Source organism: Dryobates pubescens, chromosome 27, assembly GCF_014839835.1.
Source record: "Dryobates pubescens isolate bDryPub1 chromosome 27, bDryPub1.pri, whole genome shotgun sequence".
In the NCBI taxonomy this organism is placed as follows: domain Eukaryota; kingdom Metazoa; phylum Chordata; class Aves; order Piciformes; family Picidae; genus Dryobates; species Dryobates pubescens.
The window spans coordinates 8,022,081-8,049,872 of NC_071638.1; the positions used below are offsets into that span (position 1 = coordinate 8,022,081).

At 57.7% G+C, this 27,792-nt stretch overlaps 3 protein-coding genes across 4 annotated transcripts; 2 read left to right on the forward strand and 1 right to left on the reverse strand.

Annotated features, from left to right (window-relative positions):
- Positions 1 to 7: 7 nt before the first annotated feature.
- LOC104302600 (rab-like protein 2A) lies at positions 8 to 9,199 on the forward strand. Of its 2 annotated transcripts, XM_054173877.1 has the most exons (8): positions 8 to 134; positions 269 to 298; positions 504 to 583; positions 2,801 to 2,880; positions 5,233 to 5,344; positions 8,221 to 8,318; positions 8,550 to 8,633; positions 8,929 to 9,199. In XM_054173877.1, the coding sequence occupies exons 1-8, from the start codon at positions 28 to 30 to the stop codon at positions 9,007 to 9,009; spliced, it is 672 nt and encodes a 223-aa protein (XP_054029852.1). In that variant the 5' UTR covers positions 8 to 27; the 3' UTR covers positions 9,010 to 9,199. The 2 variants fall into 2 exon arrangements, with proteins under 2 accessions (XP_054029852.1, XP_054029853.1); XM_054173878.1 differs by lacking the exons at positions 8 to 134; positions 269 to 298; positions 504 to 583 and adding an exon at positions 792 to 1,266.
- A 2,634-nt stretch (positions 9,200 to 11,833) lies between these two features.
- Positions 11,834 to 18,267, reverse strand: GCC1 (GRIP and coiled-coil domain containing 1). The gene is made up of 3 exons (XM_009903119.2): positions 17,551 to 18,267; positions 15,003 to 15,698; positions 11,834 to 13,155 (listed from the first exon to the last, which is right to left on the reverse strand). Exons 1-3 carry the CDS (start codon positions 17,887 to 17,889, stop codon positions 11,851 to 11,853), a joined length of 2,340 nt encoding a protein of 779 aa, XP_009901421.2. The 5' UTR covers positions 17,890 to 18,267; the 3' UTR covers positions 11,834 to 11,850.
- A 937-nt stretch (positions 18,268 to 19,204) lies between these two features.
- ARF5 (ADP ribosylation factor 5) lies at positions 19,205 to 27,634 on the forward strand. The gene is made up of 6 exons (XM_054173902.1): positions 19,205 to 19,421; positions 19,939 to 20,019; positions 20,642 to 20,751; positions 21,016 to 21,087; positions 23,631 to 23,756; positions 26,922 to 27,634. The coding sequence occupies exons 1-6, from the start codon at positions 19,355 to 19,357 to the stop codon at positions 27,006 to 27,008; spliced, it is 543 nt and encodes a 180-aa protein (XP_054029877.1). The 5' UTR covers positions 19,205 to 19,354; the 3' UTR covers positions 27,009 to 27,634.
- Positions 27,635 to 27,792: the final 158 nt, after the last annotated feature.

The window sequence follows — 27,792 nt, forward strand, 5'->3', positions numbered from 1 at the left end:
CGCGTAGCAGCAGCGGGACGCGAGGTCATGGCGGATGCGGCGGCCGGGGAGCAAGCTCGGGAGGAGACCGCGGCCGGCGCCGAGGACGCCGTGAAGATCATCTGCCTGGGCGACAGCGCCGTGGGCAAGTCCAAGTGCGTGGCGCAGCGGGCAGGCCGCCGCCCGGCCGGAGTCCCGCGGGGAGGGAAGGGGCGGCGCGGGGCGGCTCGGGGCTGCCCGGTCCCGCCCGGTCCCGCGGCCTCACGGCGCTGTGGTGCTCTCTCCGCAGGCTGCTGGAGAGGTTCCTGCTCGACGGCTTGTATCCTTGTGCTGAGCCGCCTTAGGCCCCATCCGCCTCCCCGGGCCCGCTCCCGGAGCAGGCGGCGGCCAAGCCCGGCGCGGCGGAGAGCGGCGGGAGCGCGGCCGGTGCGAACGGGGGCCCGGCTTGGGGAGCCGGTGCAGCTGGTGGGGAGGGGGAGGGGCCGGGGGCGTGCTCCTCGGTGCGCTCCTTAACTCGGGCGCAGCCGGCCGCAGCAGCTCTCCACCTTCGCCCTGACGCTCTACAAGCACCGCGCCGAGGTGGAGGGGCGCACGGTCCTCGTGGGTGAGTGGGGACGGCCGGCGCGGGGGCCGTGCACTGCGGGCGGGAGCGACGCAGGCTCCCCGCAGGGAGGCAAACGGCGCCGGGGCTGTCGGCGTGCGCAGCACCACACGGGCTTAAAACGATGGCAGGGGAGCTCCTTGCGGTGGGCAGGGGGGTGCCAGCGGCGGCTCGCCCAGGGAAACGGGAGAGGGAAGGGATCACAGAGTCGCAGACTGGGTGAGGCTGGCAGGGACCTCCAGAGACCGTCCTGTCCGACCCCCTGTTGAGGCAAGGCTACCTAAAGCCAGCTGCCCAGGCCCGTGTCCAGATGGGTTCTGAATGCCTCCAACCATGGAGCCTTCACAGCCTCCTTGGGCTGGGGCACCCTCAGAGCGGTCAGAGCGCTTCCTGGTGTTCAGAGGGAAGCTGCTGTTTGTGCTCACTGTCTCTGCCCTGTCACTGGGTGCCGCTGGAAAGAGCCTGGCTTCATCTCCTTTACGCTCTCCCTTGAGATGGTTATGGTCACTGATGAGATCCTCCGAGCCTCTCTGTGCCAGGCTTAACTGTCCCAGCTTTCTCAGCCATTCCTCACAGGAGAGGTGCTTGTGTCCCTTCATCATCTTTGTGGCTCTTCATTGGCCTTTCTCCAGGATGTCCATGGCTCTCCTGTGCTGAGGAGCCCAGAACTGGACAGAGAACTCCAGGTATGGCCTCACCAGCACTGAGCAGAGGCTAGGAATACTTTACCTCATGCAGGCCAGGATACCATCAGCCTTCACTGTGGCAAGAGCAGGCTACTGGCTCCCAGTCAGCTTGGGGTCAGCCAGGATCCCCAAGGCCTTTTCTGCAAAGCTGCTTTCCAGCTGGATGATTCCCCAGCATAAACTGGTGCTATGTGCTTGTTCCTGCCCAGCTAGAGGGCTTTGTCCTTCTCCTTGATGAGCTCCATGAGGTACCTGCCAGCCTGTTTCTCCAGCCTGTCCAGGCCCCTCTGGATGACAGCAAACACAGAACTGATTTGGCTGGGAAAAACCTTTAGGATCATCGAGTCCAGCCATTCTCTAACCCTCCAGGGCAGGTGCTGAACCATGTCCCTCAGCACCACATCACTGCCTCTTCAAACACCTGCAGGGATGGGGATCCAACCACCTCCCCAGGGAGCCTGTTCCAGCCACTGAGAGCCCATTCAGTGAAGAAGTTTCTTCTATCCAACCTAAACCTTCCCTGATGCAAGTAGATGTTGTTTCCTCTCATCACTTGTTACTAAGAGAAGAGACCAAGACCCCTGGCTCCAACCTCCTTTCAGGGAGCTGGAGAGAGCCAGAAGGTCTCCCCTCAGCCTCCTTTTCTCCAGGCTCAACAATTCCATCTCCCTCAGCTGCTTCTTACCAGCCCTGTTCTCCAGACCCTTCCCCAGCTTCATTGCCTTTCTCTGGACCTGCTCCTGCCCCTCCATGTCCATCTTGGAGCAAGGGATCCAAAACTGAGCCCAGGACTCCAGGTGTGGCCTCAGCAGTGCCCAGTGCAGGGGGACAATCCCTGCCCTGCTCCTGCTGCCCACAGCATTGTTGATCCAGGCCAGATTGCTGGTGACCTTCTTGGCCACCTGGGCACATGTTGGCTCATCTCCAGCTGCTGTCACCAAACACCCTCAGGTCCTTCTCCACTGGGCAGTTTCCACCCACTCTGCCCCAAGCTTGGAGCCTTCATGGGGTTGTTGTGACCCAAGTGCAGGACCCAACGCTTGGCCTTGTTAAACCTCATACAGCTGGCCTCAGCCCCTGGATCCAGCCTGCCAGATCCTTCTGCAGACTCAGTTTCAGTGTAGCTGAGGTGTGGAACTGCCTCCAGACTCCTTTACTCCTCCAATGTGGTGAAGTAAGTGAGGAGAAATGCACAACAAGCTAATTCTAAACCAGCCTGCCGTGGTCTTTAGCTGCCTGTCACCACTAAAAAGTCCAAGATCTCCTATCTCAGTAGATCTCCTATTATAATTCTTGGGGGGGGGGGGGGGGGGGGGGGTCTCATTCATTTTAGCACAGTCTTCCTGGGCAGTGTCAGCACAGCTCACAGCTAAGCCCAGCTAAGAAAAGGTCCCAGCTTTGCATAAGCTGTTAGCCCTGTAATGTTTCAGGTTAGTGAGGTGAAACCTGAGGGCCCTGAAAGCACCCTGGCTTTCAGCTGTCATCAAAGCAGAGCTTCCCTTTTTTGTGTGTCTGTGTGTGTGTGTCTTTGCAGATTTCTGGGACACAGCAGGACAGGAGAGGTTCCAGAGCATGCACCCATCCTACTACCACAAGGCTCATGCTTGTATCATGGTAAGAGTAACGGGAGGAGGGCTGTCTCAGTGAGCACTTGGGCTAAGAGCAGTCCCCAGCTGACCCTTGGCCTGATCGTTGCTGGTGGTGATTGTGCTGCTTTCTATTACTTGTCTCTTCCAGTGCTTAAAAACCTCTCCTGTGTTGTTCTTTCTGCTCCCACCTGGCAGAAACAGAATAGAATAGAATAGACCAGACCAGACCAGGTTGGAAGAGACCTTCAAGATCATTCTGTCCACCCTATCATCCAGCATCACCTAATCAACTAACCCATGCAACCAAGCACCCTACCAAGTCTCCTCCTGAACACCTCCAGTGATGGTGACTCCACCACCTCCCTGGGCAGCACATTCCAAAGGGCAATCACTCTCTCTGTGTAGAACTTCCTCCTAACCTCCAGCCTAAACCTCCCCTGGTGCAGCCTGAGACTGTGTCCTCTTGTTCTGGTGCTGGTTGCCTGGGAGAAGAGACCAACCCCCACCTGGCTACAACCTCCCTTCAGGTAGCTGTAGAGAGCAATAAGGTCACCCCTGAGTCTCCTCTTCTCCAGGCTAAGCAACCCCAGCTCCCTCAGCCTCTCCTCACAGGGCTGTGCTCCAAACCCCTCACCAACTTCGTTGCCCTTCTCTGGACACCTTCAAGTGTCTCAATGTCCTTCTTAAACTGAGGGGCCCAGAACTGGACACAGGACTCAAGGTGTGGCCTAACTAGTGCAGAGTCCAGGGGCACAATGACTTCCCTGCTCCTGCTGGCCACACTGTTCCTGATGAAGGCCAGGATGCCATTGGCCCTCTTGGCCACCTGGGCACACTGCTGGCTCATGTTTAGGCAGCTGTCAATCAGCATCCCCAGGTCCCTCTCTGTTTGGCAGCTCTCCAGCCACTCTGACCCCAGCCTGTAGCTCTGCATGGGGTTGCTGTGGCCAAAGTGCAGCACCTGGCACTTGGATTTGTTGAATGCCATCCTGTTGGCCTCTGCCCATCTGTCCAGTCGGTCGAGGTCCCTCTGCAGAGCCCTTCTGCCCTCTAACTGACCAACATCTGCTCCCAGCTTGGTGTCATCTGCAAATTTGCTGATGACTGACTCAACCCCCTCATCCAGATCATCAGTGAAGATATTAAAGAGGATGGGGCCCAGCACTGATCCCTGGGGCACACCACTAGTGCCTGTCTGCCAGCTGGCTGTGGCACCATTCACCACCACTCTCTGGGCTCGGCTCTCCAGCCACTTCCTAACCCAGCACAGAGTGCTGCTGTCCAAGCCAGGGACGGACAGCTTAGCCAGCAGTCTGCTGTGGGGGACGGTGTCAAAGGCCTTGCTGAAGTCCAGGTAGACCACAGAAGAATGTAAAGGGAAATGAGGGTCTGTGCATCATGCAGGAAAATGAGCTGGCTGGGTGTTTCAGGGCTTGCTGGACACTGATAGAATGGTCTGGGTTGGAAGAGACCTTGTCAAGCCTGACCTTGAAGGTCCCCAGGGATGGAGCCTCAATTCCCTCCCTGGGCAACCTGTTGCAGTGTTCCAGCACCCTCATAGGAAAGAACTTGTTCCTCACATCCAATCTAAATCTGCTCTGCTCTCATTTCAAACCATTGCCCCTGTCCCTGCAGGCCTTTAGAAACCGTCCCTCTGCAGCCTTCTTGCAGCCTCTTCAGCTACTGGCAGGCTGCTCTTAGGTCTCCCCAGAGCCTTCTCCAGGCTGAACACCCCCAGCTCCCTCAGCCTGTCCTCACAGTAGAGCTGCTCCAACCCCTGATCATTTTCATGTCCCTCCTCTGGACCCTCTCCATCAGGTCCATGTCCTTCCTGCATTGAGGGCTCCAGAGCTGGATGCAGCCCTGCAGGTGAGGTCTCCCCAGAGCAGAGCAGAGGGGCAGGATTCCCTCTCTCCAGCTCTGGCCACACTGCTTTGGATGCAGCCCAGGCTGCCCTTGGCCTTCTGTGCTGCAAGCTCACACTGCTGGCTCCTGCCCAGCTTCTCACCCACCAGCACCCCCAAGTCCTTTCCTGCAGGGCTGCTCTCAGTCTCCTCCCCCCCAGCCTGTGTTGCTATCTAGGATTGCCCTGAGCTAGGTACAGGACCTTGCACTTTGCCTTACTGAACCTCCTGAGCTTCTCCTCAGCCCAGCTCTGCAGCCTGCCCAGGTGCCTCTGGATGGCACCATCCCATCCTTCAGCCTCCTCACCCACACCTCTCAGCTTGGTGCCATCCCCTTCCTCTGTGTCCTTTCCTAACAGGGGCCAGCTCCCTTTGGTGAACATGCTGGCTTCTACAGCAGTGTTGGGTGCAGTGGGGTGGCCAGGAGCTGCCCTGCTGCTGGCCTCACAGCACAGCTGGTTCTGTTTTGGAAGGTGTTTGATGTGCAGAGGAAGGTCACCTACAGGAACCTGAGCAGCTGGTACAAGGAGCTGAGAGAATTCCGCCCGGAGATCCCCTGCCTTGTGGTGGCCAACAAAATTGATGGTGAGTCCATCTGCCTTCTCCTTGCAGCTTCTTGGGGAGGTGGTGGGGCTGTCTTCTGACCTGTCTGAGAACAGAATCTCCCTTATCTCCTAGATCCAGAGGAGTTCTTCAGGATTAGGCCAGATGAACAGCTGGCTCTACTCATGCAAGACTCTGCCGTCCTTGCATGCAGTCAGCCTCATTTTACTACCAATCCCAAATGCTAATTTGACCCACTTCCATATTTTTTTCCCCAAGTGATCTCTTTCCAGTTCTGCCCATTCCATCCAGCAGGAGCCCAGCAGCTGACTGGAGCAGGAGCCAGGCAAAAACCAGGGTGCCTGGCTGGAGAAGGGGCACAGCCGTGCCACGTGGCTGGCGCAGGCCTGGCTGTGCTGCCCCTGGGAAGCTCTGTGCTGAAGAATCACACCATGACAGAATGCTGCTAGGGGGGTTGGAAGGGACCTCCAGAGATCTTCCACTCCAACTCCCCTGCCAAAGCAGGCCACTCAGGAGCACGTCCAGCTTGGCTTTGAAAGCCTGCAGAGGAGGAGAGGCTACAGAAGCTCCTGTGGTTCAGGGCAAGGCTGATCTCGCCTTCAGAAAGCCTTTCTTCTGGGCTGTGCAAAGCCAGCTTTGAATCATAGCCTTGTGCCAGGTGGGAGAGATCTCCAAGATCACTGTGTCTAACCATCAACCTAACCCCCCCATAGCCATCAGTCTGTGTCCCCAGGTGCCAGGGCTACAGGTTTCTTGAACACCTCCAGGGATGGGGACTCCACCACCTCCCCTGGCAGCCTGTTCCAATCCCTGACCACTGCTGCAGCAGAGAAATTGTTCCTAATCTCCAACCTCCTAGCACCTGCTCCTAGGGAGAAGTGACCAACCCCCACCTCACTCCAACCTCCTTTCAGGGCCCCTGTGCTCAGCACTGGTTAGGCCACACCTGGAGTCCTGTGTCCAGTTCTGGGCCCCTCAGTTTAAGAAGGACATTGAGACACTTGAATGTGTCCAGAGAAGGGCAACAAAGCTGGGGAGGGGTCTGGAGCACAGCCCTGTGAGGAGAGGCTGAGGGAGCTGAGATTGCTTAGCCTGGAGGAGGCTCAGGGGTGACCTTATTGCTGTCTACAGCTACCTGAAGGGAGGTTGTAGCCAGGAGCGGGTTGGTCTCTTCTCCCAGGCAGCCAGCACCAGAACAAGAGGACACAGTCTCAAGCTGTGCCAGGGGAGGTTTAGGCTGGAGGTGAGGAGAAAGTTCTTCCCAGAAAGAGAGATTTGCCATTGGAATGTGCTGCCCAGGGAGGTGTTCAAGAGGGGATTGGACATGGCACTGGGAGCCATGGTTTAGTTGTCAGGAGGTGTTGGGTGACAGGTTGGACTTGATGATCTTTGAAGTCTCTTCCAACCTTACTGATTCTATGACTTGTAGAGAGCAATGAGGTCTCCCCCCTCAGCCTCCTTTTCTCCAGGCTTAACAACCCTAGCTCCCTCAACCTTTGCCTAAAAGCATCTCAGAGCCTTGGCTAGAGTCTGAAGAGACTTTGAAGGTGCTCCATGACCTCTCTCAAATCCTCCTTCTTTGGCATCATCTGGCAGACACTGCTCTTGATTTGCCTCTTGAACTCCAGAACTTGAATCTCCTCCTTGCTTGGACTCTGCAGAGGGACTCGGTGTTCCCAGGCACGTGGAGGACAGAAGCTCTGAGTAGGTGAATCCTGCTCTTGGTGCTCCATGTGTCAGTGGACACTGCTTCAAAACAGTCCTTTGCCCTGCTTTGGGTTGGTGTGTTCCACCCAGGCCAGGAGGTGCTCAGCTCCTGGCTCGGGCCCAGCCTGCAGGCTTCCTGTAGACCTCACCTGAAGTATTGCATCCAGTTCAGGAGGGACAGGGATCTGCTGGAGAGAGTCCAAGGGAGGGCTACAAGGATGCTGAAAGGACTGCAGCACTGCCTGGTGAGGAGAGGCTGAGAGCCCTGGGGCTGGTTAGTCTGGAGAAGTGTTGTAGTATGGATGTTCTGTTCACCCTGAGCACAGCTTCCAGGACAAGATGTAAGCAGGTGAAGGCCTTTGTTACAGTATGGAGCAAAGTTATAGAGTCTATCAGAAGGCACATGTGCCACCTCTTCATTGGTCATTTTCTACTGGCATGAGTGGAATTGAGGCCTACCAGAGGTCAAAATAACACTAACACAGCCAACCCAATTCTGCCCAATTTCTCTCCTTCAGTTACAAGGTGTTTACATTCTGTTCTGAGACAAAGACTGAATGACCCTAATGGTGCCACATCCAGCTGGCAGCCAGGCACCAGTGGCATCCCCATCCTGGCTGGGCCCCATCCTGTTCAATATCTTCACTGATGATCTGGATGAGGGATTGAGTCAGTCATCAGCAAATTTGCAGATGACACCAAGCTGGGAGCAGATGTTGGTCAGTTAGAGGGCAGAAGGGCTCTGCAGAGGGACCTTGACCAACTGGGCAGATGGGCAGAGGCCAACAGGATGGCATTCAACAAGTCCAAGTGCCAGGGGCTGCACTTTGGCCACAACAACCCCATGCAGAGCTACAGGCTGGGGTCAGAGTGGCTGGGGAGCTGCCAAACAGAGAGGGACCTGGGGGTGCTGATTGACAGCTGCCTAAACATGAGCCAGCAGTGTGCCCAGGTGGCCAAGAGGGCCAATGGCATCCTGGCCTGTATTAGGAATAATGTGGCCAGCAGGAGCAGGGAAGTCATTGTGCCCCTGGACTCTGGTTGTGATTGGCTTTCTTGGCTGCTCTTGTACCACAGTGAGGAGGCCCTGACAGCTAAATTGATCTCCAGCTGTTCCACCACTCCTCTATGTGCTGGCATTCTGCTTCCAGTGCTGTCCTACTGACCACTTCTCCCTTCTTTGCCCTCAGCTGACATGAAGGTGACCCAGAAGAGCTTCAACTTTGCCCAGAAGTTCAGCCTGCCCTTTTATTTTGTGTCTGCTGCAGATGGCACCAATGTAGTGAAGGTAAAGCACAGCTCTTGGGCTCAGCACCCAGGAGAATCCTGCAAGATGGAGCCTGCTGTGTAGGCACAGGGGGCAGAACGTGGGCCAGCCCATCTCTCTGGTGGCTTGTGAGGTCCTGGTAGCTAGTTGCAGAGATGGTTTCTTTGCCTGGGGGGTGGGCAGAGTGTGTGTGTGTGTTAGAGAAAGCCAATGGCCCTTGCTCTGTGTGACAAGCATTCTCCTCCTCCTCAGCTCTTCAATGATGCCATCAAACTGGCTGTGGCTTACAAGCAGGACTCAGGAGATTTCATGGATGAGGTCATGAGAGAGTTGGAGGTAAGACAGGCTCCACTTCCTGCTCTCCTCCCAAAGCATGGGCAGCTCTGCTGGGCTTTTTCCTTTAGGGACAGCAGAGCCAGTGGCAAAAAGTAAACTCTAGAGACAAGTGAAGCTTTGCCTTCTGCTGGTGACACCACAGGGGTTGTGTGCTGCTGCTGTCTAGGCTGGAAGGGGTCAGGTGGTGACCCTCTGAGGAACCCCCACTGCCCTAGACTGGTTTGGAAAGAAGCAGAGCAGAATGGAGGTGCTGCTGATTTGCTTCTCAGCACCTCCTTGTCCTGCTCCTTTCCAGAGCTTTGACCTGGAGAAGAAGAGTGAAAATGTGTTGGATGAAGAGGAGAGCTGCCCTGAGGAGAAGCCTCCATCTGCCTAAGTGCTGGACTCTGTTCTTCCTCTTGTTCTAGATCTCTGGTGCTGGTTAGAGCTGACCTTCACTGGGGACAGTGGCTTTCCTCAGGCCATGAGAGCTCTGGTGATGGGCACCTAGGGCCTCTCCTTGTGGGAGACTGCCTGGGCATGACTTGCCCCAGGCACTGCACATCATAGGTCAGGGAAGGGGCAGGAGTGTCTGTGACTTTGCTGCTTCCTGAACGCTGCTGGGGGCAGAGCTTGCCAGGAGAGCTGAGCCACTCCTGGAGCTGCAGGAAGGGTCCTGCCCAGATGCTGACTGGAGAAAACAAACCCTGAAGGATGTTCTTTTTTGATAAAGCTTTGACCTTCATCCCTCCTTCTGCACTTGGCAGCCCAGTGACTGTGCTCTGCAGGTCCAACTGCCTGCCCTCCCCAGCCTCTGCCCTCCCCAGCCTCTGCCCTCCCCAGCCTCTGCCCTCCCCAGCCTCTGCCCTCCCCAGCCTCTGCCCTCCCCAGCCTCTGCCCTCCCCAGCCTCTGCCCTCCCCAGCCTCTGCCCTCCCCAGCCTCTGCCCTCCCCAGCCTCTGCCCTCCCCAGCCTCTGCCCACCCTGCTGCAATTTCTTGGGCTCCCTCCCTGGTCTGCTGTGGAGCAGCCAGATCCAGGATCTGGGCTGCTGTGTCCCAGGCACCACCAGCAGTCCCTGAGCCTGAGCTCTGTATGGAAACAGACTTGGCATGAAAAGGGCTCAGGCCCCTCAGGGCCCAGCCTGCCCCAGTCAGTGCCACGCTCCCTGCCCATCCTGAGGGGATTTGGCACCCTCTGCCCAGCCTCCTGTACTCTTCCAGAAGGTAGGAAGCTGAGAGCAGTGGGCTGGGCTGGACAAGCTGGAGATGTGAGCTTCTGTGAACCTCATGAGGTTCAAGGCCAAGCTTAAGGTCCTGTAGCTGGTTTAGAACAACCCCCAGCACCAGTCTGGGCCTGGGGGATGAAGGGATGGAGAGCAGCCTCGGTGAGACTTCCCCTGCAGTCCTGGGGCAGCTTTGGAGTCCTCAGCACAGACAGACCTGGTGGAGCATGGCTAGAGGAGGCCACAGCAGTGCTGGGAGGGCTGGAAACCCTCTGCTGTGGGGCCAGGCTGGGAGAGTTGGAGTTATTCAGCCTGGAGAAGGTTCCAAGACCTTCTGGTGGCCTTCCAGTGCTTAAAGGGGCTGAGAAGGAAGCTGGAGACAGTTTTGAGCAAGGCCTGTTGTGACAGGAAAAGGAGTGATGGTTGGAAACAAAGGAGGGACATTCAGAAGAGAGAAGGGAGCTGTTCCTCACAGTGAGGGTGGTGAGAGCATGTCCTGGGTTGCCCAGAGAGGTGGGAGATGCCCCATCCCTACAGGACTCAGCCTTGTCCCCCTGGCTCACCCCAGAGCCAAGGTCACTTGATGCTTTCCTTGTGTGTCCCCTGCCAGAGTCCAGGTCCTGTCCCAGGGGAACAGATCCTGGGGTGGCTGCAGTGGGAGAGGACTGGGAGAGGGGTGGGTACCATCTACTGGCCCCAGTACAGGAATGGAAAAAGGGGAGGGGAAAGTAAAGAGGAGGAAAGGGAGAAAAAAGGGGAGAGGGGGTGAGAAAAAGGAGGGGGAGTGAGAAAAGGGAGTGGGGCAAGAGAGGGGAAAGGATGAGGAAGAGGGGAAATGGGAAAAGGTGAGGAAGAAGGGGTTGAAAAAAAGGAAGGAAGTAGGAACAGAAGGAACAAGGAGGAAGGAAAAAAGGGGAGGAGAAAAAAAATGAGGGAGGGGAGAAAACCTCTTCTGCTGCAGAAGCCTGCTGGGGGGGGTGGAACAAGCTCCTCCAGCCCTGGGCAGGAACAACCCCTGCCCCAGTGCAGGTGAGGGGTGACCTGCTGGGAGGCAGCTCCAGGGAGGAGGAGCTGCCAGTGCTGGGGGACACCAAGCTGCCCAGGAGCCAGCAATGTGCCCCTGTGGCCAAGAAGGCCAGGAGTCTGCTGAGGGGGCATGAAGGAGAGTGTGGCCAGCAGGGCAAGGGAGGATCTGCTCCCCCTCTGCTCTGCCATGGAGAGGCCATGCTGGAAAGCTGGGGCCAGTGCTGGGCTCCCCAGTTCAGAGACTGGGAGCTGCTGGAGAGAGTCCAGGGGAGGCTGGGAAGATGCTGAGGGGCCTGGAGCAGCTCTGTGAGGAGCAAAGGCTGAGAGCCCTGGGGCTGAGAGCCTGCAGAAGAGTAGCCCCTGAGGCATCAATGCTCAGCAGGAGCTGAAGGAGCTGTGGGGGGCAAGAGGCTGGGGCCAGGCTCTGCTCAGTGGTGCCCAGGGACAGCACAAGGGCCAGCAAGTGGAAGCCAGGAGGTTCCATCAGGAGCAGCTTGTTTGGTGTGAGGGTGCTGGAGGCCTGGAGCAGGCTGCCCTGAGAGGTTGTGGAGTCTCCTTCTGTGGAGAGCTTCCAACCCCTCCTGGCCATTGTGCCCCTGGGCAAGCTGCTGTGGGTGCCCCTGGTGGAGCAGGGTGGGGTTGGACTGGCTGAGCTCCAGAGCTCCCTTCCCACCCCACCACGTAACTGAGCCCCTCACCCCACACCTGCCAGGTAGGGGCATCTCAGTGCTGTGGAAGAAAGCCTCCAGATCCAGATGTGCTTTGGAATCAAGCTCCCCCTTGGAGTGAAGTCCCCCCCCAGAGGACACGACAGCGGCGCAGGTTTTTGGCACGACTCTTACTTTAAGTTATAGTTTGAAACCCCAAAATCCTTTGCTGCAAGCCCCAGGGGCACCGTGGGAGGTGGGGTGACAGCACAAGTGAGCCAATCTCCAGTGGGTCAGCAGGAAGATGGCCCCAGGCTGAAGGAGGAGGAGGAGGAGCCGCCCTCACCTCTTCCCCGCCAGCCACCAGCTGCTGGCAGCCGAGTGCTTGGTCACCTCCTGTTTTTCTTCCGGGCTGAAGTGGAGGATGGTCAGGATGGCAGTGAGGGTCTGCTGGCGGCCAAGAGAATCTGGCAGAGTCAGGAACCTGTAGACAATGTTCTTGAGATACTCCAGGTTGGCTCCTTCCCTGCTCTTGTCCCTCGAGTTCTTCTCGATTTTGCCGCGCAGGGCGGCAGCCTCTTCCCGGTGCTTCTCCTCCTCCACCAGGATCTTCTCCTGGAGCTGGTGGACTTGCATCTCCAGCTTGTGCTTCTGCTTCCTGAGGGCCACAATCTCCACCTCTTTGCGAGCCAGCTGCTCCGCGTACAGGAAGAAGGTGGCCTCCTTGGAGGCGGAGAGCTGGAGCGCCTGGGGGAGGAGCTCGGAGGCCTCGCCGCTCAGGGCGTCGCTGCCGGCCGGCTCGGCCCCCGCCGCCGGGGGGGGTTTGGAGTCCTGAAGGCCATAGGGCAAGGTGATGGACCTCAGCTGCTCCAGCTCGCGGTCCTTCTCCGCCAGCACGGCCAGCGCTCGGTCCCTCTGTTTGTGCAGCTCCTCCTCCAGCCTCAAGGCCCTTTCCCTGTAGTCCAGTTGGCAGCGTTCTAGCTCCTGCCTGTGGAGCTGCTGCAGCTGGGACAGCTCCTGCTTCTTGGCCTCCAGGTCTTGGTGGCGCCGCTTCTCCAGCTCGTCACAGGCCAGCTGCAGCGTGATGTACTTCTCCTTCAGGTCAGCCAGCTGCTCCTGAGCTTCCTCCAGTTCCTTAGCCAGGTTGCCATCTTTGCAGGACTTGTTCTTGAGGACCACTTGCGCTCTCATCTTGTACCTTTCAAACTCCTCCTTCAGCTGCTTCAGCTCCTGCTGGTAGTACAAAGCAGTGGCCTTCTCCCCATCCCCAGCCTCAGAACCCTTGGGAAGCTCCAGCTCACACAGCTTCTCCATGTCCAGAGCTGGTTGACTCTTCTCAGCTGCTGCCTTCAAGAGCTTTTTTAGCTTCTCCATCTTGTCCTTTAGGACATTGACATCCAGGTTGGCTTCTTCCAGGTGGACATCAAGAGGGGAATGGCTGGAGGCAGCTATGGCCAGAGTCTTGTTCTCCAGGTCCAGCTGCACGATGCGCTCCTTCAGCTTCTGAATGACCACCTGGTCTTTCTGCTTGGCTTTTTCATAAGTCCCAAGCAGCTCTGAGACCTCAGAGACTTGGCCTTCCAAACTGGCCACCCGCTGCTCCTCTACCTGGGCGTGCTGGCGGAGCTGCTCCTCGGCTTGCGCCGTCTGAGAGACACAAAAGCGGCACACGTCAGGATGACAAGTCGTTCAAGCACAAGGTTCAGCCCTGCTCTGGTGGCCTCCAAACCTAGCACAGGGCCACCCTTTCTCTTAGAATCCAACCCACCACCCCCCCCAGCTCCCCTCTTGGATCCTGGAGAGGTCTGGACAGCAGCAGGACTTGACAATCACCGCCACAAGGTCAACCAGAGGAGGAGTCACAGTATCACAGTATCACCAAGGTTGGACGAGACCTCGAGGATCATCGAGTCCAACCTGTCACCACAGAGCTCACGACTAGACCATGGCACCAAGTGCCACGTCCAATCCCCTCTTGAACCCCTCCAGGGATGGTGACTCCACCACCTCCCTGGGCAGCACATTCCAAAGGTGGACGACTCCCTCGGTGAAGAACTTTCTCCTCACCTCGAGTCTAAACCTCCCCTGATGCAGCTTGAGACTGTGTCCCCTTGTTCTGGTGCTGGAGTCAGGTCACCCTCTCCTCTGGCAGAGAGAAGCTGTTGGGGATCACTCCCCAAAACCAGGGAAATTGCCTCAAACCAACCTGATGCTTCAGGTGAGAAAGGACCAAACTCTTTCCACAGAGCAAGGAGATGAAGAAGGTCCCACCTCAGGGTGCTTCCCGATGTTCCTTCAGTTATTGGTGCCAGCCCCTGAAGGTGTTGCTCCACAGGTCCCTCCTTTCCACCCCACCTTTCTTTCTAGCCCTTCCCTGGAGCCTTCCTGCTGGGATTGCCTTTTTCTCCTTCCCTGAAGCACCCCAAGATTCACTGATGGTCAGGTTTTATGAGCTCCTGGAGATGTGCCTTGCCTTGAACTTGGGACACTTCACAGAAACAAGGTCAAAAGGGGATGAAAAAAAAGGTGTCTTCTCCCAATCTTGGTCACTGTCACATCACTCAAGAGAATCAGTGAGGTTGGAAAAGACCTTGAAGACCATCAAGTCAAATCTTTACCCCAGCACTGCCAGGTCACCACCAAACTGTGGCCCTCAGAACTACATCTCCACAGCTTTGAACCCCCTCCAGGGATGGGGACTCCAACCCTGCCCTGGGCAGCCTGGGCCAGGCCTGGACAGGCCTCAAGGGGCGGAAACTGTTCCTCATGGCCAACCTCAACCTCCCATGGGGCAACCTGAGGCCATTTCCTCTTGTTACATCACCTTGATGCCACCAGCCTTCTTTCAGGGAGTTGTAGAGAGCCAGGAGGTCTCCCCTCAGCCTCCTTTTCTCCAGGCTCAACAACCCCAGGTCCCTCAGCTGCTCCTCACAAGTTCTCCAGACCCTTCATCCGCTCTGTTGCCCTTCTCTGGACCTGCTCCAGCCCCTCAATGTCCTTCTTGGAGTGAGGAGCCCAAGACTGATCCCAGGCTTTGAGCTGTGGTCTCAAATACTCCTGGTCAGAACCAAATGCCACTGTGCAGGACAGCACAGAGTCAGAAATTGGTTTGGGTTGGAAATCACCTTAAAAACATCCAGTTCCACCCCCCTGCCATGGGCAGGGACACCTCCCATTAGCTCAGGTTGCTCAGGGCCTTATCCAACCTGGCCCTGAACACCTCCAGGCTTGCAGCCTCCATAACTTCTCTGGGCAACCTGAGTAATCAATTCCCCATCTCATCCCCTCCAAAGCTGCTCTCAAACCCATGTGCCACCACCCTCTGATCACAAACAGCGTTTGGGTTGCTCTAGGACTGCCATCCCCCCAAAGAAAGCCAGGAGGTTCTCATCCATTTGGACTTTCTGGGGAGTGGGAAGGGGAATTTGTGCTCCTCTAGCTTCCAACCCCGCCCCAGTTGATGCCGGGGCATTCTAGAGTGGAATGGGGGTTACCTTCTTCATCTCCTGCAACAGCTGCACTTGGAAGTGGTTCTTCAGGCTAGTCATCTCCTCCTGCAGCTGCTGGATCCGAGGGTCTGGCTTGTTGTTCTCCTCCTGAACGGCTCGCAGCTCTCTCTTCAGGTCCTCCACCTGCTGGCTCAGCTCCTTGATCTGCAGCTGGTAGCCCTCGGCACGATCAGCCATGCAGGACCTGCCGGCCAGAGCCTCCCTGGTCTCCTCCAGCTTCAGCTCCACGTCCTGCCTCAAGGTCCTCTCGTTCTGCAGCAGCTTCTGGAGCTCGCGGAGCATGACGGCGTGGTCGCTCTGCTCCTGGGCCCTGTCGTGCTGCTGGGTGATCAAACGCGCCTTGGTCTCAGCGAGCTGCTCCTGGAGGCACCGCAGCTCCAGCTCCAGCTTCTCCGTCTCGCCCTCCGCCCTCTTCAGGGTGTCGTCCAGGTCCTGCTTCATCTTCCTCTTGTCCGCTTGGTAGGAGGCTTCCATGCGGGACTTCTCCTGGGTGACCGTCGAGAGGGCGCTGGTCAGGGTGGCCAGCTGGCTCTTCAGCTGCACCACTCTCCTGTCCGCCTCCCCGCCGCCGGCGGCAGCTGCCTCCCCGCCGCTGGCACCGCTCTCGGAGCCGCTCGCCTCCTCCGAGCTGAGAGGGGAAGCGCTGGCTGGGGCCTTGTCATCCTCAGATCCCAGGTCTCCCTTGGAATGGAATAGGAATAGGAATGGAATAGGAATAGGAATGGAATAGGAATAGGAATGGAATAGGAATAGGAATGGAATAGGAATAGGAATGGAATAGGAATGGAATGGAATAGGAATGGAATGGAATAGGAATGGAATAGGAATAGGAATGGAATAGGAATAGGAATAGAATAGGAATGGAATAGGAATAGAATAGGAACAGGAATAGGAATGGAATGGAATAGAATAGGAATAGGAATGGAATGGAATAGAATAAAATGGAATAGGAACAGGAACAGAATGGAATAGGAATGGGAATACAATGGAATAGAATGGGAATAGGAATGGAATGGGAATAGAATGGAAATAGGAATAGAGTGGAATGGGAATAGGAATAGAATGGGAAGAGAATTGAATGGGAATGGGAAGAGAATGGAATGGGAATGGGAAGAGAATGGAATGGGAATGGAATAGGAAGGGAATGGAATTGGAATAGGAATGGAATAGGAATAGGGATAGGAATAGAATAGGAATAGAATAGGAATAGGAATGGAATAGGAATAGAATAGGAATAGGAATGGAATGGAATAGAATAGGAATAGGAATGGAATGGAATAGAATAAAATGGAATAGGAACAGGAACAGAATGGAATAGGAATGGGAATACAATGGAATAGAATGGGAATAGGAATGGAATGGGAATAGGAATAGAATGGAATGGGAATAGAATGGAAATAGGAATAGAGTGGAATGGGAATAGAATGGGAAGAGAATGGAATGGGAATAGGAAGAGAATGGAATGGGAATGGGAAGAGAATGGAAGAGAATGGAATAGGAAGAGAATGGAATTGGAATAGAATGGAATAGAATAGGAATGGGAATAGGAATAGAACGGAATAGAATAAGTTAGAAGGGACCTTCAAGATCATTGCATCCAACCCATCACCCAACACCATCTAATCAACTAACCCATGGCACCAAGCATCCCATCCAGTCTCCTCCTAAACACCTCCACTGATGGTGACTCTACCACCTCCCTGGGCAGCACATTCCAATGGCCAATCTCTCTCTCTATGAAGAATTTCTTCCTAACATCCAGCCTGAACCTCCCCTGGCACAGCTTGAGACTGTGTCCTCTTGTTCTGGTGCTGGTTGCCTGGGAGAAGAGACCAACCCCCACCTGGCTACAACCTCCCTTCAGGGAGTTGTAGACAGCAAGAAGGTCTCCCCTGAGCTTCCTCCAGGCTAAGCAGCCCCAGCTCCCTCAGCCTCTCCTCACAGGGCTGTGCTCTAGACCTCTCCCCAGCTTTGTTGCCCTTCTCTGGACACCCTCCAGCAACTCAACATCTTTCCTAAACTGAGGGGCCCAGAACTGGACACAGGACTCAAGGTGTGGCCTAACCAGTGCTGAGTCCAGGGCAGAATGACCTCCCTGCTCCTGCTGGCCCCAGGATGCCATTGGCCTTCTTGGCCACCTGGGCACACTGCAGGCTCATGTTTAGCCTACTCTCAACCACTGCCCCCAAGTCCCTCTCTGCCTGGCTGCTCTCAGCCACTCTGACCCCAGCCTGTAGCACTGCATGGGGTTGCTGTGGCAAATGTGCAGAACCTGGCACTTGGATGTGTTCAATCTCATGCCCTTGGACTCTGCCCATCTGTCCAGCCTGTCCAGGTCTCTCTGCAGAGCCTCTCTACCCTCCAGCAGATCAGCTCCTGCCCCCAGCTTGCTGTCGTCTGCAAACTTACTGATGATGGACTCACTGCCCTCCTGCAGATCACCAATAAAGACATTAAAGAGCATGGGGCCCAGCACTGATCCCTGGGGGACACCACTAGTGACTGGCTGCCAGCTGGCAGTGGCACCATTCACCTTGGTACTGGCCAGACTGGTGGCAGTGTCTGCGCTGGCCGCCGTCCCCACGCTGTCCTCGCTGTGCACCGAGCTCCTGTCGTCAGCGGGATCGGCACAGGAGGCGCTGGAAGGAGCCACCTGAGCGCCGCTCAAGCCCACATCCGCCTCGTGAGACACGGACAGGACCTTCAAGCTGGCTTCCAGAGCTTCCTTCTCCTTCAGGAGGCTCTTGTAGGCTCTGACCACGTCCTTCAGTCGAACCTGGTACTGCAGGAGCTGCTTCTTCTGCGACTCAATAGTCTCCAGAAGATCCTTTTTACTTGGGCCCCCTCCAAAATTCATCCCAAACTTCTCCATGATTCAGGCAGCCCTGAAAGGAGGCAAACAGTGCAAAGGTTAAACCACCAGCAAAGGCGCTTTTGGGATGGAGCAGGAGGATGAGATCTAGCAGAATCCCACCCTCCTGACATCCTCAGGACATCACAACTGCCACTCACAGCTGATGCTCCCCAGGGCTCACTAGTGGGACCTCCTGTGTCTGATGTCTTCAGCAATGGTCTGAACAAGGGGATCAGGGCATCCTCAGACAGTTTGCAGATGACACAAAGGTGGCTGAGATGCTGATCTGCTCAAGGGATCAGGCCAGGCTGGATCCAGGGCCTGAGGCTGATGGGAGGAGGGTCACCAAGGCCCAGGGCTGGGTCCTGCTCTTGGGTCACAACCACCCCATGAAGGCTCCAGGCTTGGGGCAGAGTGGGTGGAAACTGCCCGGTGGAAAAGGACCTCAGGGGTTGGTGACAGCAGCTGAGAATGAGCCAGTGTATCTAGGTAGCCAAGAAGGCCACCAACAGCCTGGCCTGGATCAGCAGGTGTGGCCAACAGGAGCAGGACAGGGATTGTCCCCCTGCACCGGGCACTGCTGAGGCCACACCTGGAGTCCTGGGGCCAGTTTTGGGCCACTCACTCCAAGAAGGACATGGAGGGGCAGGAGCAGGTCCAGAGAGGGGCAATGAAGCTGGGGAAGGGTCTGGAGCACAAGGAGCATGGTTTGGAGAACTTGTGAGGAGCAGCTGAGGGATCTAGGGGCAGAGGTGGCTTTTAGGCAGCGGCAGAGAGGCCAGGGGAGCCCGCGGGGGTCTGGAAGGCAGAGTGAGGGGAAGACGAGACTTTGGACAGCGGCAAAGACCGGTGGGGAAGGGGAGACTGCGGGGAAGGAGGAGCCCGTGGGGGGAAGCGGCGGCTTTTGGGCAGCGGCGATGAGACCGGTGGAGCAGGGGAGGCCACGGGGCAGGCCCCAGGGGGTGTCCCGGGTGTCTCCATAGCAACCCGCGCATCCCACCCCCTCCGGCCTTACCTGCAGGGCCGGAGCCAGCGGCGACTGCGCAGGCGCGGGGCGCTGCGTGTCACTTCCGGCGTCCTCCTCACTTCCGGCAGGGCTCTGCTTCCGGTGGACACCTGACGCATACTACGCATGCGCTCCTGCGGGTCAGGGAGCAGGCCGCAGGGAGGGGCATGGACGAGGGGGGCGCGGTCAGGCAGCGGGGCGGAGGCATGCCCCGCGTCGGGGGCGTGGTCTGCCGGTGGGAGGCGGGATTTGTGTGTGATCGGCTTGCAGTGACTGGGTGCGTCCGCTGAGGGGGCGGGTCAGTGGGTGTGGCTCGCTGCGTAGGGGCGGTGTCTCGGAGCGCGGAGGCGGGGCCTGCGGAGCGCGGAGGCAGTGGCGGTGACAGCGCGGCTCGGCTCGGCCCCGATCCGGTTTCCCTCCCAGTCCCCTCCCGATCCCTTCCCGGTCCCCTCTCCGGTCCCCGCCGCTGCTGCCACCATGGGCCTCACGGTGTCCGCCATCTTCTCCCGCATCTTCGGCAAGAAGCAAATGCGGATCCTGATGGGTGAGAGCGGGGGCGGCGGAGCAAGGCCCGGGTGGGGGTGGGGAGGGGATGGTGTCGGGATCGGGGTGGGAACGGCGTTGGGATCGGAATGGGGATGGAATTGGAATCAGGACGGGGACGGGGATGAGGCTGAGATGGAGATCTGGGTGGAAACGGAGTTGGGAATTGATCTAGGGATAGGGATGGGAAGGGGATCGGGAGCAGAATGAGAATGGGTCGAAATCAGGATGGAATTGGGATGGGAATCGAGGTGGGAATAGGATCAAGGTGGGAACAGGGTTGTGATGGCGTGGAGTTAGGGGGGTGGGGTTGAGATGGAGATGGGAGTAAATTTAGGGATGAGGTTAGGGAGGGGGATGGGGTTGGGATGGGGTTGGGGTTAAGGATAGGGATGGGATTGAAACGGGGCTGGGGCTGGGGTTGAGATGGGGATCAGAGCTGGGATGGGGATGGGGATGTGATGAGGGATGAGGATGGGGCATGTACCAGTGCCAGTAACTTCATCTCTTCCTTCTAGTGGGGCTGGATGCTGCTGGTAAGACCACCATCCTCTACAAGCTGAAGCTGGGGGAGATTGTCACCACCATCCCCACCATCGGTGAGTGCTTCAGCAACAGGCTGGGCCCCCATTCACTACCATTGCTCCCCTGCCAGGTCATGGGGTAAAGCCTTCCAGTGGGGTGCTCAGCACCATCTCCTGTAGCGTCTTCCACCTAAGCTAGTGGAAAAATGGCTGGAAAAAGGGGCAGAGGAACCTCATGGAGTTCAGCTAGGGCAACACCAAGTCTTGCTCTCAGAGGGAAGCAACCTCAGGTCTTGGTACGTGCTGGAGAGCAGCTCTGGGGAGAGGGTCTTGGCAGTTCTGGTAAGATGCGGCCTGAGCAAGGCCTATGGGTGGGACCACCAGACCCTGGGCTGCACTGAGCAAAGCATTGAGAGTGAGCTGGGAGAGGAGCTCCTGTCCTGTTCAGCTCTGCTGAGCCATCTTGGGGTGCTCAGCTCCTCAGTGCAGGAGAAGCAGGGAGATGCTGGAGTGATGATGGTAAAGGTGAAGGAGCTGGAAAGACTTGGAGGACTGGGCTGCTTAACCTGGAGAGGAGAGAGCTTGGGTGGGGGATCTCATCCACAGATGGAATGAAGAAGATGGAGCCAGGCTCCTCTCAGCTGTACCCAGCAGCAGTGGACATCTGCTCTCCATGCCCATTCTGCCCTCCTTGCAGGATTCAACGTGGAGACAGTGGAGTACAAGAACATTTGCTTCACCGTCTGGGATGTGGGTGGCCAGGACAAAATCCGACCCCTCTGGAGACACTACTTCCAAAACACACAGGTACCTGATCCCAGGGCTGTGTCCTGCTCCCCAGTGGAGGTGGCCTTGCTGGGAGCACTGAGGTGGTTTGCTGCTAGTTGCCCCGTGGCCCCCATCAGAAGGGTCTGGTGGAGGAGCAGGTGAAGGGACATCAACCACCCTGGGGTGCCCAGGGTGGGTCTGGGGAGGCAAGGGGGCCACTCTCCCCCTTGGCTGGGGAGATGGAATGGTCCTCATCTCCGGCCCTCATCTCCCTCATCTGCCTCAGCCTGGCTTTTCCCCCAGGGTCTCATCTTTGTGGTGGACAGCAATGACCGAGAGCGAGTGCAGGAGTCTGCTGAGGAGCTGCAGAAGATGGTGAGTGATGGAGTCACCTCCCACCTGTGCTGGGGCCAGCCCGGCAGGCCTCAGCACAGCAGAGACTTGGACCTGGGGGAGCAGGGCCAGAGGAGGCCACAGCAATGCTGGGAGGGCTGGGAGGCCTCTGCTGTGAGGCCAAGCTGAGAGAGTTGGGGTTGTTCAGTCTGGAGAAGGCTCTAGGGAGACCTTCTGGTGGCCCTTTCAGTACTTAAAAGAGTAGGAAAGATGGTGAGGGACTTGAGCAGGGCCTGTTGTGACAGGACAAGGGGTTCAAGCTAAAGAAGGGACATACAGAAGAGAGAAGGAAGGTGCACTCCACTGTGAGGGTGGTGAGACCCTGAGCCAGGTTGTCCAGAGAGGAGGGAGATGCCCCATGCCTGGCACCATCCCAGGTGAGGTTGTCTGGGGCTCTGAGCAACCTGCTCTGGTTGGGGATGTCCCTGCTGCCTGCAGGGGGTTGCAGTAGATGACCTCTGAAGGTGCCTTCAGCCTAACCCACTTCATGTAAGATGAGACCCAGCTCTGCTCTCACCCTGGTGTGCTGCCAGGAGCACTTGGAGACAAACTTGAGGACTCAACAGTGACTCATCTCCAGGCAGATGCTGGACCTGTAGGGATCAGGAACACCTAAAAGGCACAAAAATGCCCCCAAAAACGTGGGGTTTGGTTTCCCTTAGTCAAGGCTTTGCTGGTGAAGTACCCAGGGTGCATGTGGAGTGGGGACAGCATCCAAAAATGAGGCCAGCTGGCAAGGTGAGGGTCCTTGAAGGGCATCAGAGCACATCTGGGAACAGAAGCTGGCACAGAGTGGAGCATGCCATACCCTGAGGGCAGGGAGAAGGGACAGGAAGGTGACCACTGTCTGTTGGGAGACTATCTTGTGGTGTGCCCATGCTGGGCACTGTGCCCACCATCCCTGCACCCCCTCAATCCAACATGAGTGTCCCTTCAGTGAAGGGCATGGGTGCCCTGTTTGGAGAATGTCATGTCCTCTCTTGTGGTGTCCCTGTGTCCTGCCCTCCATCCCTGGAACCTCTCAATCCATCCTGAACATCCCCTCTGAAGTGTTCCTGGAAGAGCATCTTGGTGCTACCAAGACCTCGGGGCTGTGATGGGGACAGGAGGGCAATGAGATGTTCAAGGTGAGGAGAGGAGCTGGAGGTGACCAGAGATGATGGAGGTAAACAGAGATACTGGAGGTGTCCAGAGGAGCTGTGGGTGTCCAGAGGAACTGTGGGTGACCAGAGGAGCTGTAGGTGACCAGAGGAGCTGTGAGTGTCCAGAGGAGCTGTGGGTGACCAGAGGAACTGTGGGTGACCAGAGGAGCTGTAGGTGTCCAGAGGAGCTGTAGGTGTCCAGAGGAGCTGTAGGTGACCAGAGGAGCTGTAGATGTCCAGAGGAGCTGTGAGTGTCCAGAGGAGCTGTGGGTGACCAGAGGAGCTGTGGGTGACCAGAGGAGCTGTAGGTGTCCAGAGGAGCTGTGAGTGTCCAGAGGAGCTGTGGGTGCCCAGAGTAGCTGTGGGTGCTCAGAGGAGCTGTGGGTGCCCAGAGCATCTGCAGGTGCCCAGAGGAGCTGTAGGTGTCCAGAGGAGCTGTAGGTGCCCGGAGGAGCTGTGGGTGCCTGGAGGAGCTGTGGGTACCTGGAGGAGCTGTGGGTTCCCAGAGGAGCTGTGGGTTCTCAGAGGAGCTGTGGGTGCCTGGAGGAGCTGTGGGTTCCCAGAGGAGCTGTGGGTTCTCAGAGGAGCTGTGGGTTCTCAGAGGAGCTGTGGGTGCCCGGAGGAGCTGTGGGTGCCCAGAGGAGCTGTGGGTTCTCAGAGGAGCTGTGGGTTCTCAGAGGAGCTGTGGATGCCCAGAGGAGCTGTGGGTTCTCAGAGGAGCTGTGGGTTCTCAGAGGAGCTGTGGGTGCCCAGAGGAGCTGTGGGTTCTCAGAGGAGCTGTGGGTTCTCAGAGGAGCTGTGGGTGCCCGGAGGAGCTGTGGGTTCTCAGAGGAGCTGTGGGTTCTCAGAGGAGCTGTGGGTGCCCAGAGGAGCTGTGGGTTCTCAGAGGAGCTGTGGGTGCCCAGAGGAGCTGTGGGTTCTCAGAAGAGCTGTGGGTGCCCAGAGGAGCTGTGGGTTCTCAGAGGAGCTGTGGGTGCCCAGAGGAGCTGTGGGTTCTCAGAGGAGCTGTGGGTTCTCAGAGGAGTTGCAGGTGCCCGGAGGAGCTGTGGGTGCCCAGAGGAGCTGTGGGTTCTCAGAGGAGCTGTGGGTGCCCAGAGCAGCTGTGGGTGCCCAGAGCAGCTGCGGGTGCCCGCAGGAGCTGTGGGTTCTCAGAAGAGCTGTGGGTGCCCAGAGCAGCTGCGGGTGCCCGCAGGAGCTGTGGGTGCCCAGAGCAGCTGCGGGTGCCCGCAGGAGCTGTGGGTGCCCAGAGCAGCTGCGGGTGCCCAGAGCAGCTGCGGGTGCCCGCAGGAGCTGGCTCGCCCTCCCGCCTCCCCGTGTCAGTCCCCGGCGGGGCCGGCTGGGCGGCGCGGCGGGTGCCAGCGGTGTGTGCCCTGTGTGCCCCAGCTGCAGGAGGACGAGCTGCGGGACGCGGTGCTGCTGGTGTTCGCCAACAAGCAGGACATGCCCAACGCCATGGCGGTCAGCGAGCTCACCGACAAGCTGGGGCTGCAGACGCTGCGCAGCAGGACTGTGAGTGCCCCGCGCGCCGCCCCTCCCCGCCGCGCCCGGCCGCTGGCCGCCCGGCCCCGGCAGCCTCCACGGGGCGGCCTGAGGCCGACGGGAGCGGGCTCGCCGAGGGTCGCAGCACGCCCGGTCACCGGCGGCGTCCCCGCCGCTCCCCGGGGCTGGGACCGGTTGTGTTTGGTGCCTTCAGCAACCGCCTGAGGCACCCTCGGACGGCTTGCAGATGGCACCAGGCTGGGTGGAAGGGGTTGCAGGCTCTACAGAGGGCTGATGGGATGAGGTTCACCAAGGCCCAGGGCTGGGTCCTGCTCTTGGGTCACAACAACCCCCATGAAGGCTCCAGACTGGGGGCAGAGTGGGTGGAAACTGCCCGGTGGAAAAGGCCCTCAGGGGCTGGTGACCACAGCTGGAGTTGAGCCAGGGGTGTGCCCAGGTGGCCAAGAAGGCCACCAGCAGCCTGGCCTGGATCAGCAATGGTGTGGGCAGCAGGAGCAGGGCAGGGATTGTCCCCCTGCACTGGGCACTGCCAAGGCCACACCTGGAATCCTGGGGTCAGCCTGGGGGGGGCCCCTCACTCCAAGAAGGACATGGAGGGGCAGGAGCAGGTCCAGAGAAGGGCAAGAGAGCTGTGGAAGGGCCTGGAGAAGAAGGATAAGTGTCTGGAGAACTTGTGAGGAGCAGCTGAGGGAGCTGGGGTGGTTGAGCCTGGAGTGAAGGAGGCTGAGGGGAGACCTTGTGGTTCTCTACAGCTCCCTGCAAGGAGGCTGCAGCCCAGTGGGGTTGGCCTCATCTCCCAAGGAGCAAGAGAAGAGGAAATGGCCTCAGCTTGGCCCAGGGGAGGTTTAGGTTGGACATTAGAAGAAACTTCTTCACTGAAAGGGCACTCAGAGGTTGATCCAGGCTGTCTAGGGAGGTGGTGGAATCCCCATCCCTGGAGGTGTTTCAGAGCCATGGAGATGTGGGCTGAGGGCCATGGGTTAGCCCCAGCCTCTCTCTAGAGTTAGAGTGGTTGCACTGGATGAACTTCAAGGTCTTCTCCAGGCCAAACCATTCTGTGATTCTGTGATCCCAGAATCATCAAGGTAAGGAAAACCCTCTGAGATCAAGTCCAACCATCCCCCACCCCACCACAACCACTGACCCATGTCCCCAGATGCCACATCCACAGCATCACAGAAACATTCAGGGTGGAAGAGACCCTCAGGACCACCAAGTCCAACCCAGAACCCTGCTCTACAAGGGCCACCCCTAAACCATAGCCCCAAGCACCACATCCAAACCACCTTGAAACACAGCCAGGCTTGGGGACTCCACCACCTTCCTGGGCAGCACATTCCAATCCCTGACCACTCTTGCCCTGAAAAGATGTTTCCTAATGTCCAGTCTAAACCTCCCCAGTGGCAGCTTGAGGCCAATCCCTCTTGTTCTGTCACTAATGAACTGTGAGAAGAGACCAGCAGCAGCCTCTCCACAAGGTCCTTTCAGGTAGCTGTAGAGAGCAATGAGGTCTCCCCTCAGCCTCCTCTGTTTCACACTAACCATCCCCAGCTCCTTCAGTCACTCTCCATCAGACTTCTTCTCCAGGCCCTTCACAGCTTCCTTGCCCTCCTCTGCCCTGGCTCCAGCACCTCCACATCTCTCTTGGATTGAGGTGTCCAAAACTGGACACAGTACTCCAGGTGTGGCCTCCCCAGAGCTGAGGCCCAGGGGACAATCCCCTCCCTGCTCCTGCTGGACACAGCATTTCTGATCCCAGCCAGGATGCCTTTGGCTTTCTTGGCCACCTGGGCACACTGCTGGCTCCTCTTCAGCTGCTTGTCCCAGGTCCCTTTCTGCCAGCAGCTTTCCAGCCACACTGCCCCTAGCCTGTAGCATTGCTTGGGGTTGTTGTGCCCCAAGTGCAGGACCTGGCACTTGGCCTTCTTGAAGCTCATCCTAGTAGCAGTGGCCTCCCTGCCCTCAGGAAGATCCACAGCTTTCTTGACCACTTCCAGGGCATGGTGACTGCACCACCTCCCTGTGTGGGGCAGCCTGTTGCAGCACTTCACCATCGCTGTAGGAGGCAGCTGCTGAGATGTCCCTGGGGTTCTCCATACTGGGGTCAGAGTGGCTGGAGAGCAGCCTGGCTGAGAGGGACCTGAGAGTACTGGCTGGCAGCAGCTGAGCAGGAGCCAGCAGTGTGCCCAAGGGGCACGGAAGGCCAATGGCATCCTGGCCTGGATCAGGGACAGTGTGGCCAGCAGGACTGGGGATGGAATTCTGCCCTGCACTGGGCACTGGGGAGGCCTCACCTCCAGCACTGTGTGCAGCTCTGGACCCCTCACTGCAGGAAGGATCTTGAGGTGCTGGGGCAGGTCCAGAGGAGAGTGACCAGACTGGGGAGGGGGCTGGAAGGAAGGTCTGATGAGGAGAGGCTGAGGGAGCTGGGGGTGTTCAGCCTGGAGAAGAGGAGACTTAGAGAGGACCTTATCACTCTCTACAACTACCTCAAAGGAAGTTGTAGTCAGGTGGGGGTCAGGCTCTTCTCCCAGGCAACTTATGGAATCAATAAGGTTGGAAGAGACCTCAGAGATCATCAAGTCCAACACCTCATGACTACTAAACCATGGCACCGAGTGCCACGTCCAATCCCCTCTTGAACACCTCCAGGGATGGTGACTCCACCACCTCCCTGGGCAGCACATTCCAGTGGCTAACAACTCTCTCTGGGAAGAACTTTCTCCTCACCTCCAGCCTAAACCTCCCCTGGCACAGCTTGAGACTGTGTCCTCTTGTTCTGGTGCTGGTTGCCTGGGAGAAGAGACCAACCCCCACCTGGCTACAACCTCCCTTCAGGTAGCTGCAGAGAGCAATAATAAACTTGTGCCAGGACCAGAGGGCACGGCCTGAAGCTGTGCCAGGGGAGGGCTAGGTTGGATGTTAGGAAGCACTTCCTCACAGCAAGGCTGCTTGGGCACTGGGGTGTGCTGCCCAGGGAGGTGCTGGAGTCCTCATGCCCAGGGGTCTGTAAGGCGAGCTTGGCTGTGGCTCTGGGTGGCAGGGTTTAGCCGACGTGGCGGTGTTGGGCCACAGGCTGGACCAGCTGATCTCAGAGGTCTTTGCCAGCCTCAGTGACTCTGTGATGCTGCAGGCTGGTGGATCCAAAGCTCTTTGTGTCCCCTCCTCTTGCAGTGGTACGTGCAGGCAACGTGTGCCACCCAGGGCACGGGGCTGTACGACGGGCTGGACTGGCTGTCCCACGAGCTCTCCAAGCGCTAAGCCTGGCACAGTGGCACGAGGACCAGATCAGCTGGGCACATCTCTTCCAACTGCTGTTTGTTTGGTTGTTTTGGGGGGTTGATTTGGTTTGGTTTTGTTTTGTTTTTTTTTTTCCTTTGGTCTTCTTTATCTCCCTGGGGTGGGGTGGGAGGGGTGTTTGCTTTTGGTCTGGTTTTGTTTTGGTTGGTTCCTTTCTCCTCAGCTGTGGCCTCGTCTATCTCTCTCTCTCTCTCTCTCTCTCTCTCTCTCTCTCTCTCTTGTGTTTATCTGGTAGGACTTGAACCTCAAGGAAGGACTTCTTTGGGCCAGCTCTGTATCATGGTGGTCCTTGCCTTCCACCCCCCAGCAGTGCTGGCCTCCCTTCCCCACCTGCATGTGCTGTTTGAAAGAGCTTGCCCAGACCTTCTCCCTGGGTGGCATGTCCCCAAGTTGTCCTCACCCAAAGCTGGTGGGGCTGGGACCAGGAAGGATCCTCCCTTGGTTTTTGTTGGGTTTGGGTTTTTTTTTCTTTCTCCTCCTTGGATAGACTTTCTTAGACCTCTTCCTCTTGAGGAGGGGAATGGGTGATGGCTGAAGAAGGTTGCTGTTGTACATTGAGTGATTAAACACCACCACTTCGTACCCTGTGCCAGCTGTCTTCCTGGTCTGGCTTCAAGGTGCCACCTTAGAACCTTCCTCCCCAGCCTGCTTCTTCCAGGGGTAGGAGGAGTTCTCCTTTAATCCAACCCTTGTGTGACCTAAACTGGGACATGCAGGTGGTGGGAGGCAACTGCAAGATGGCATT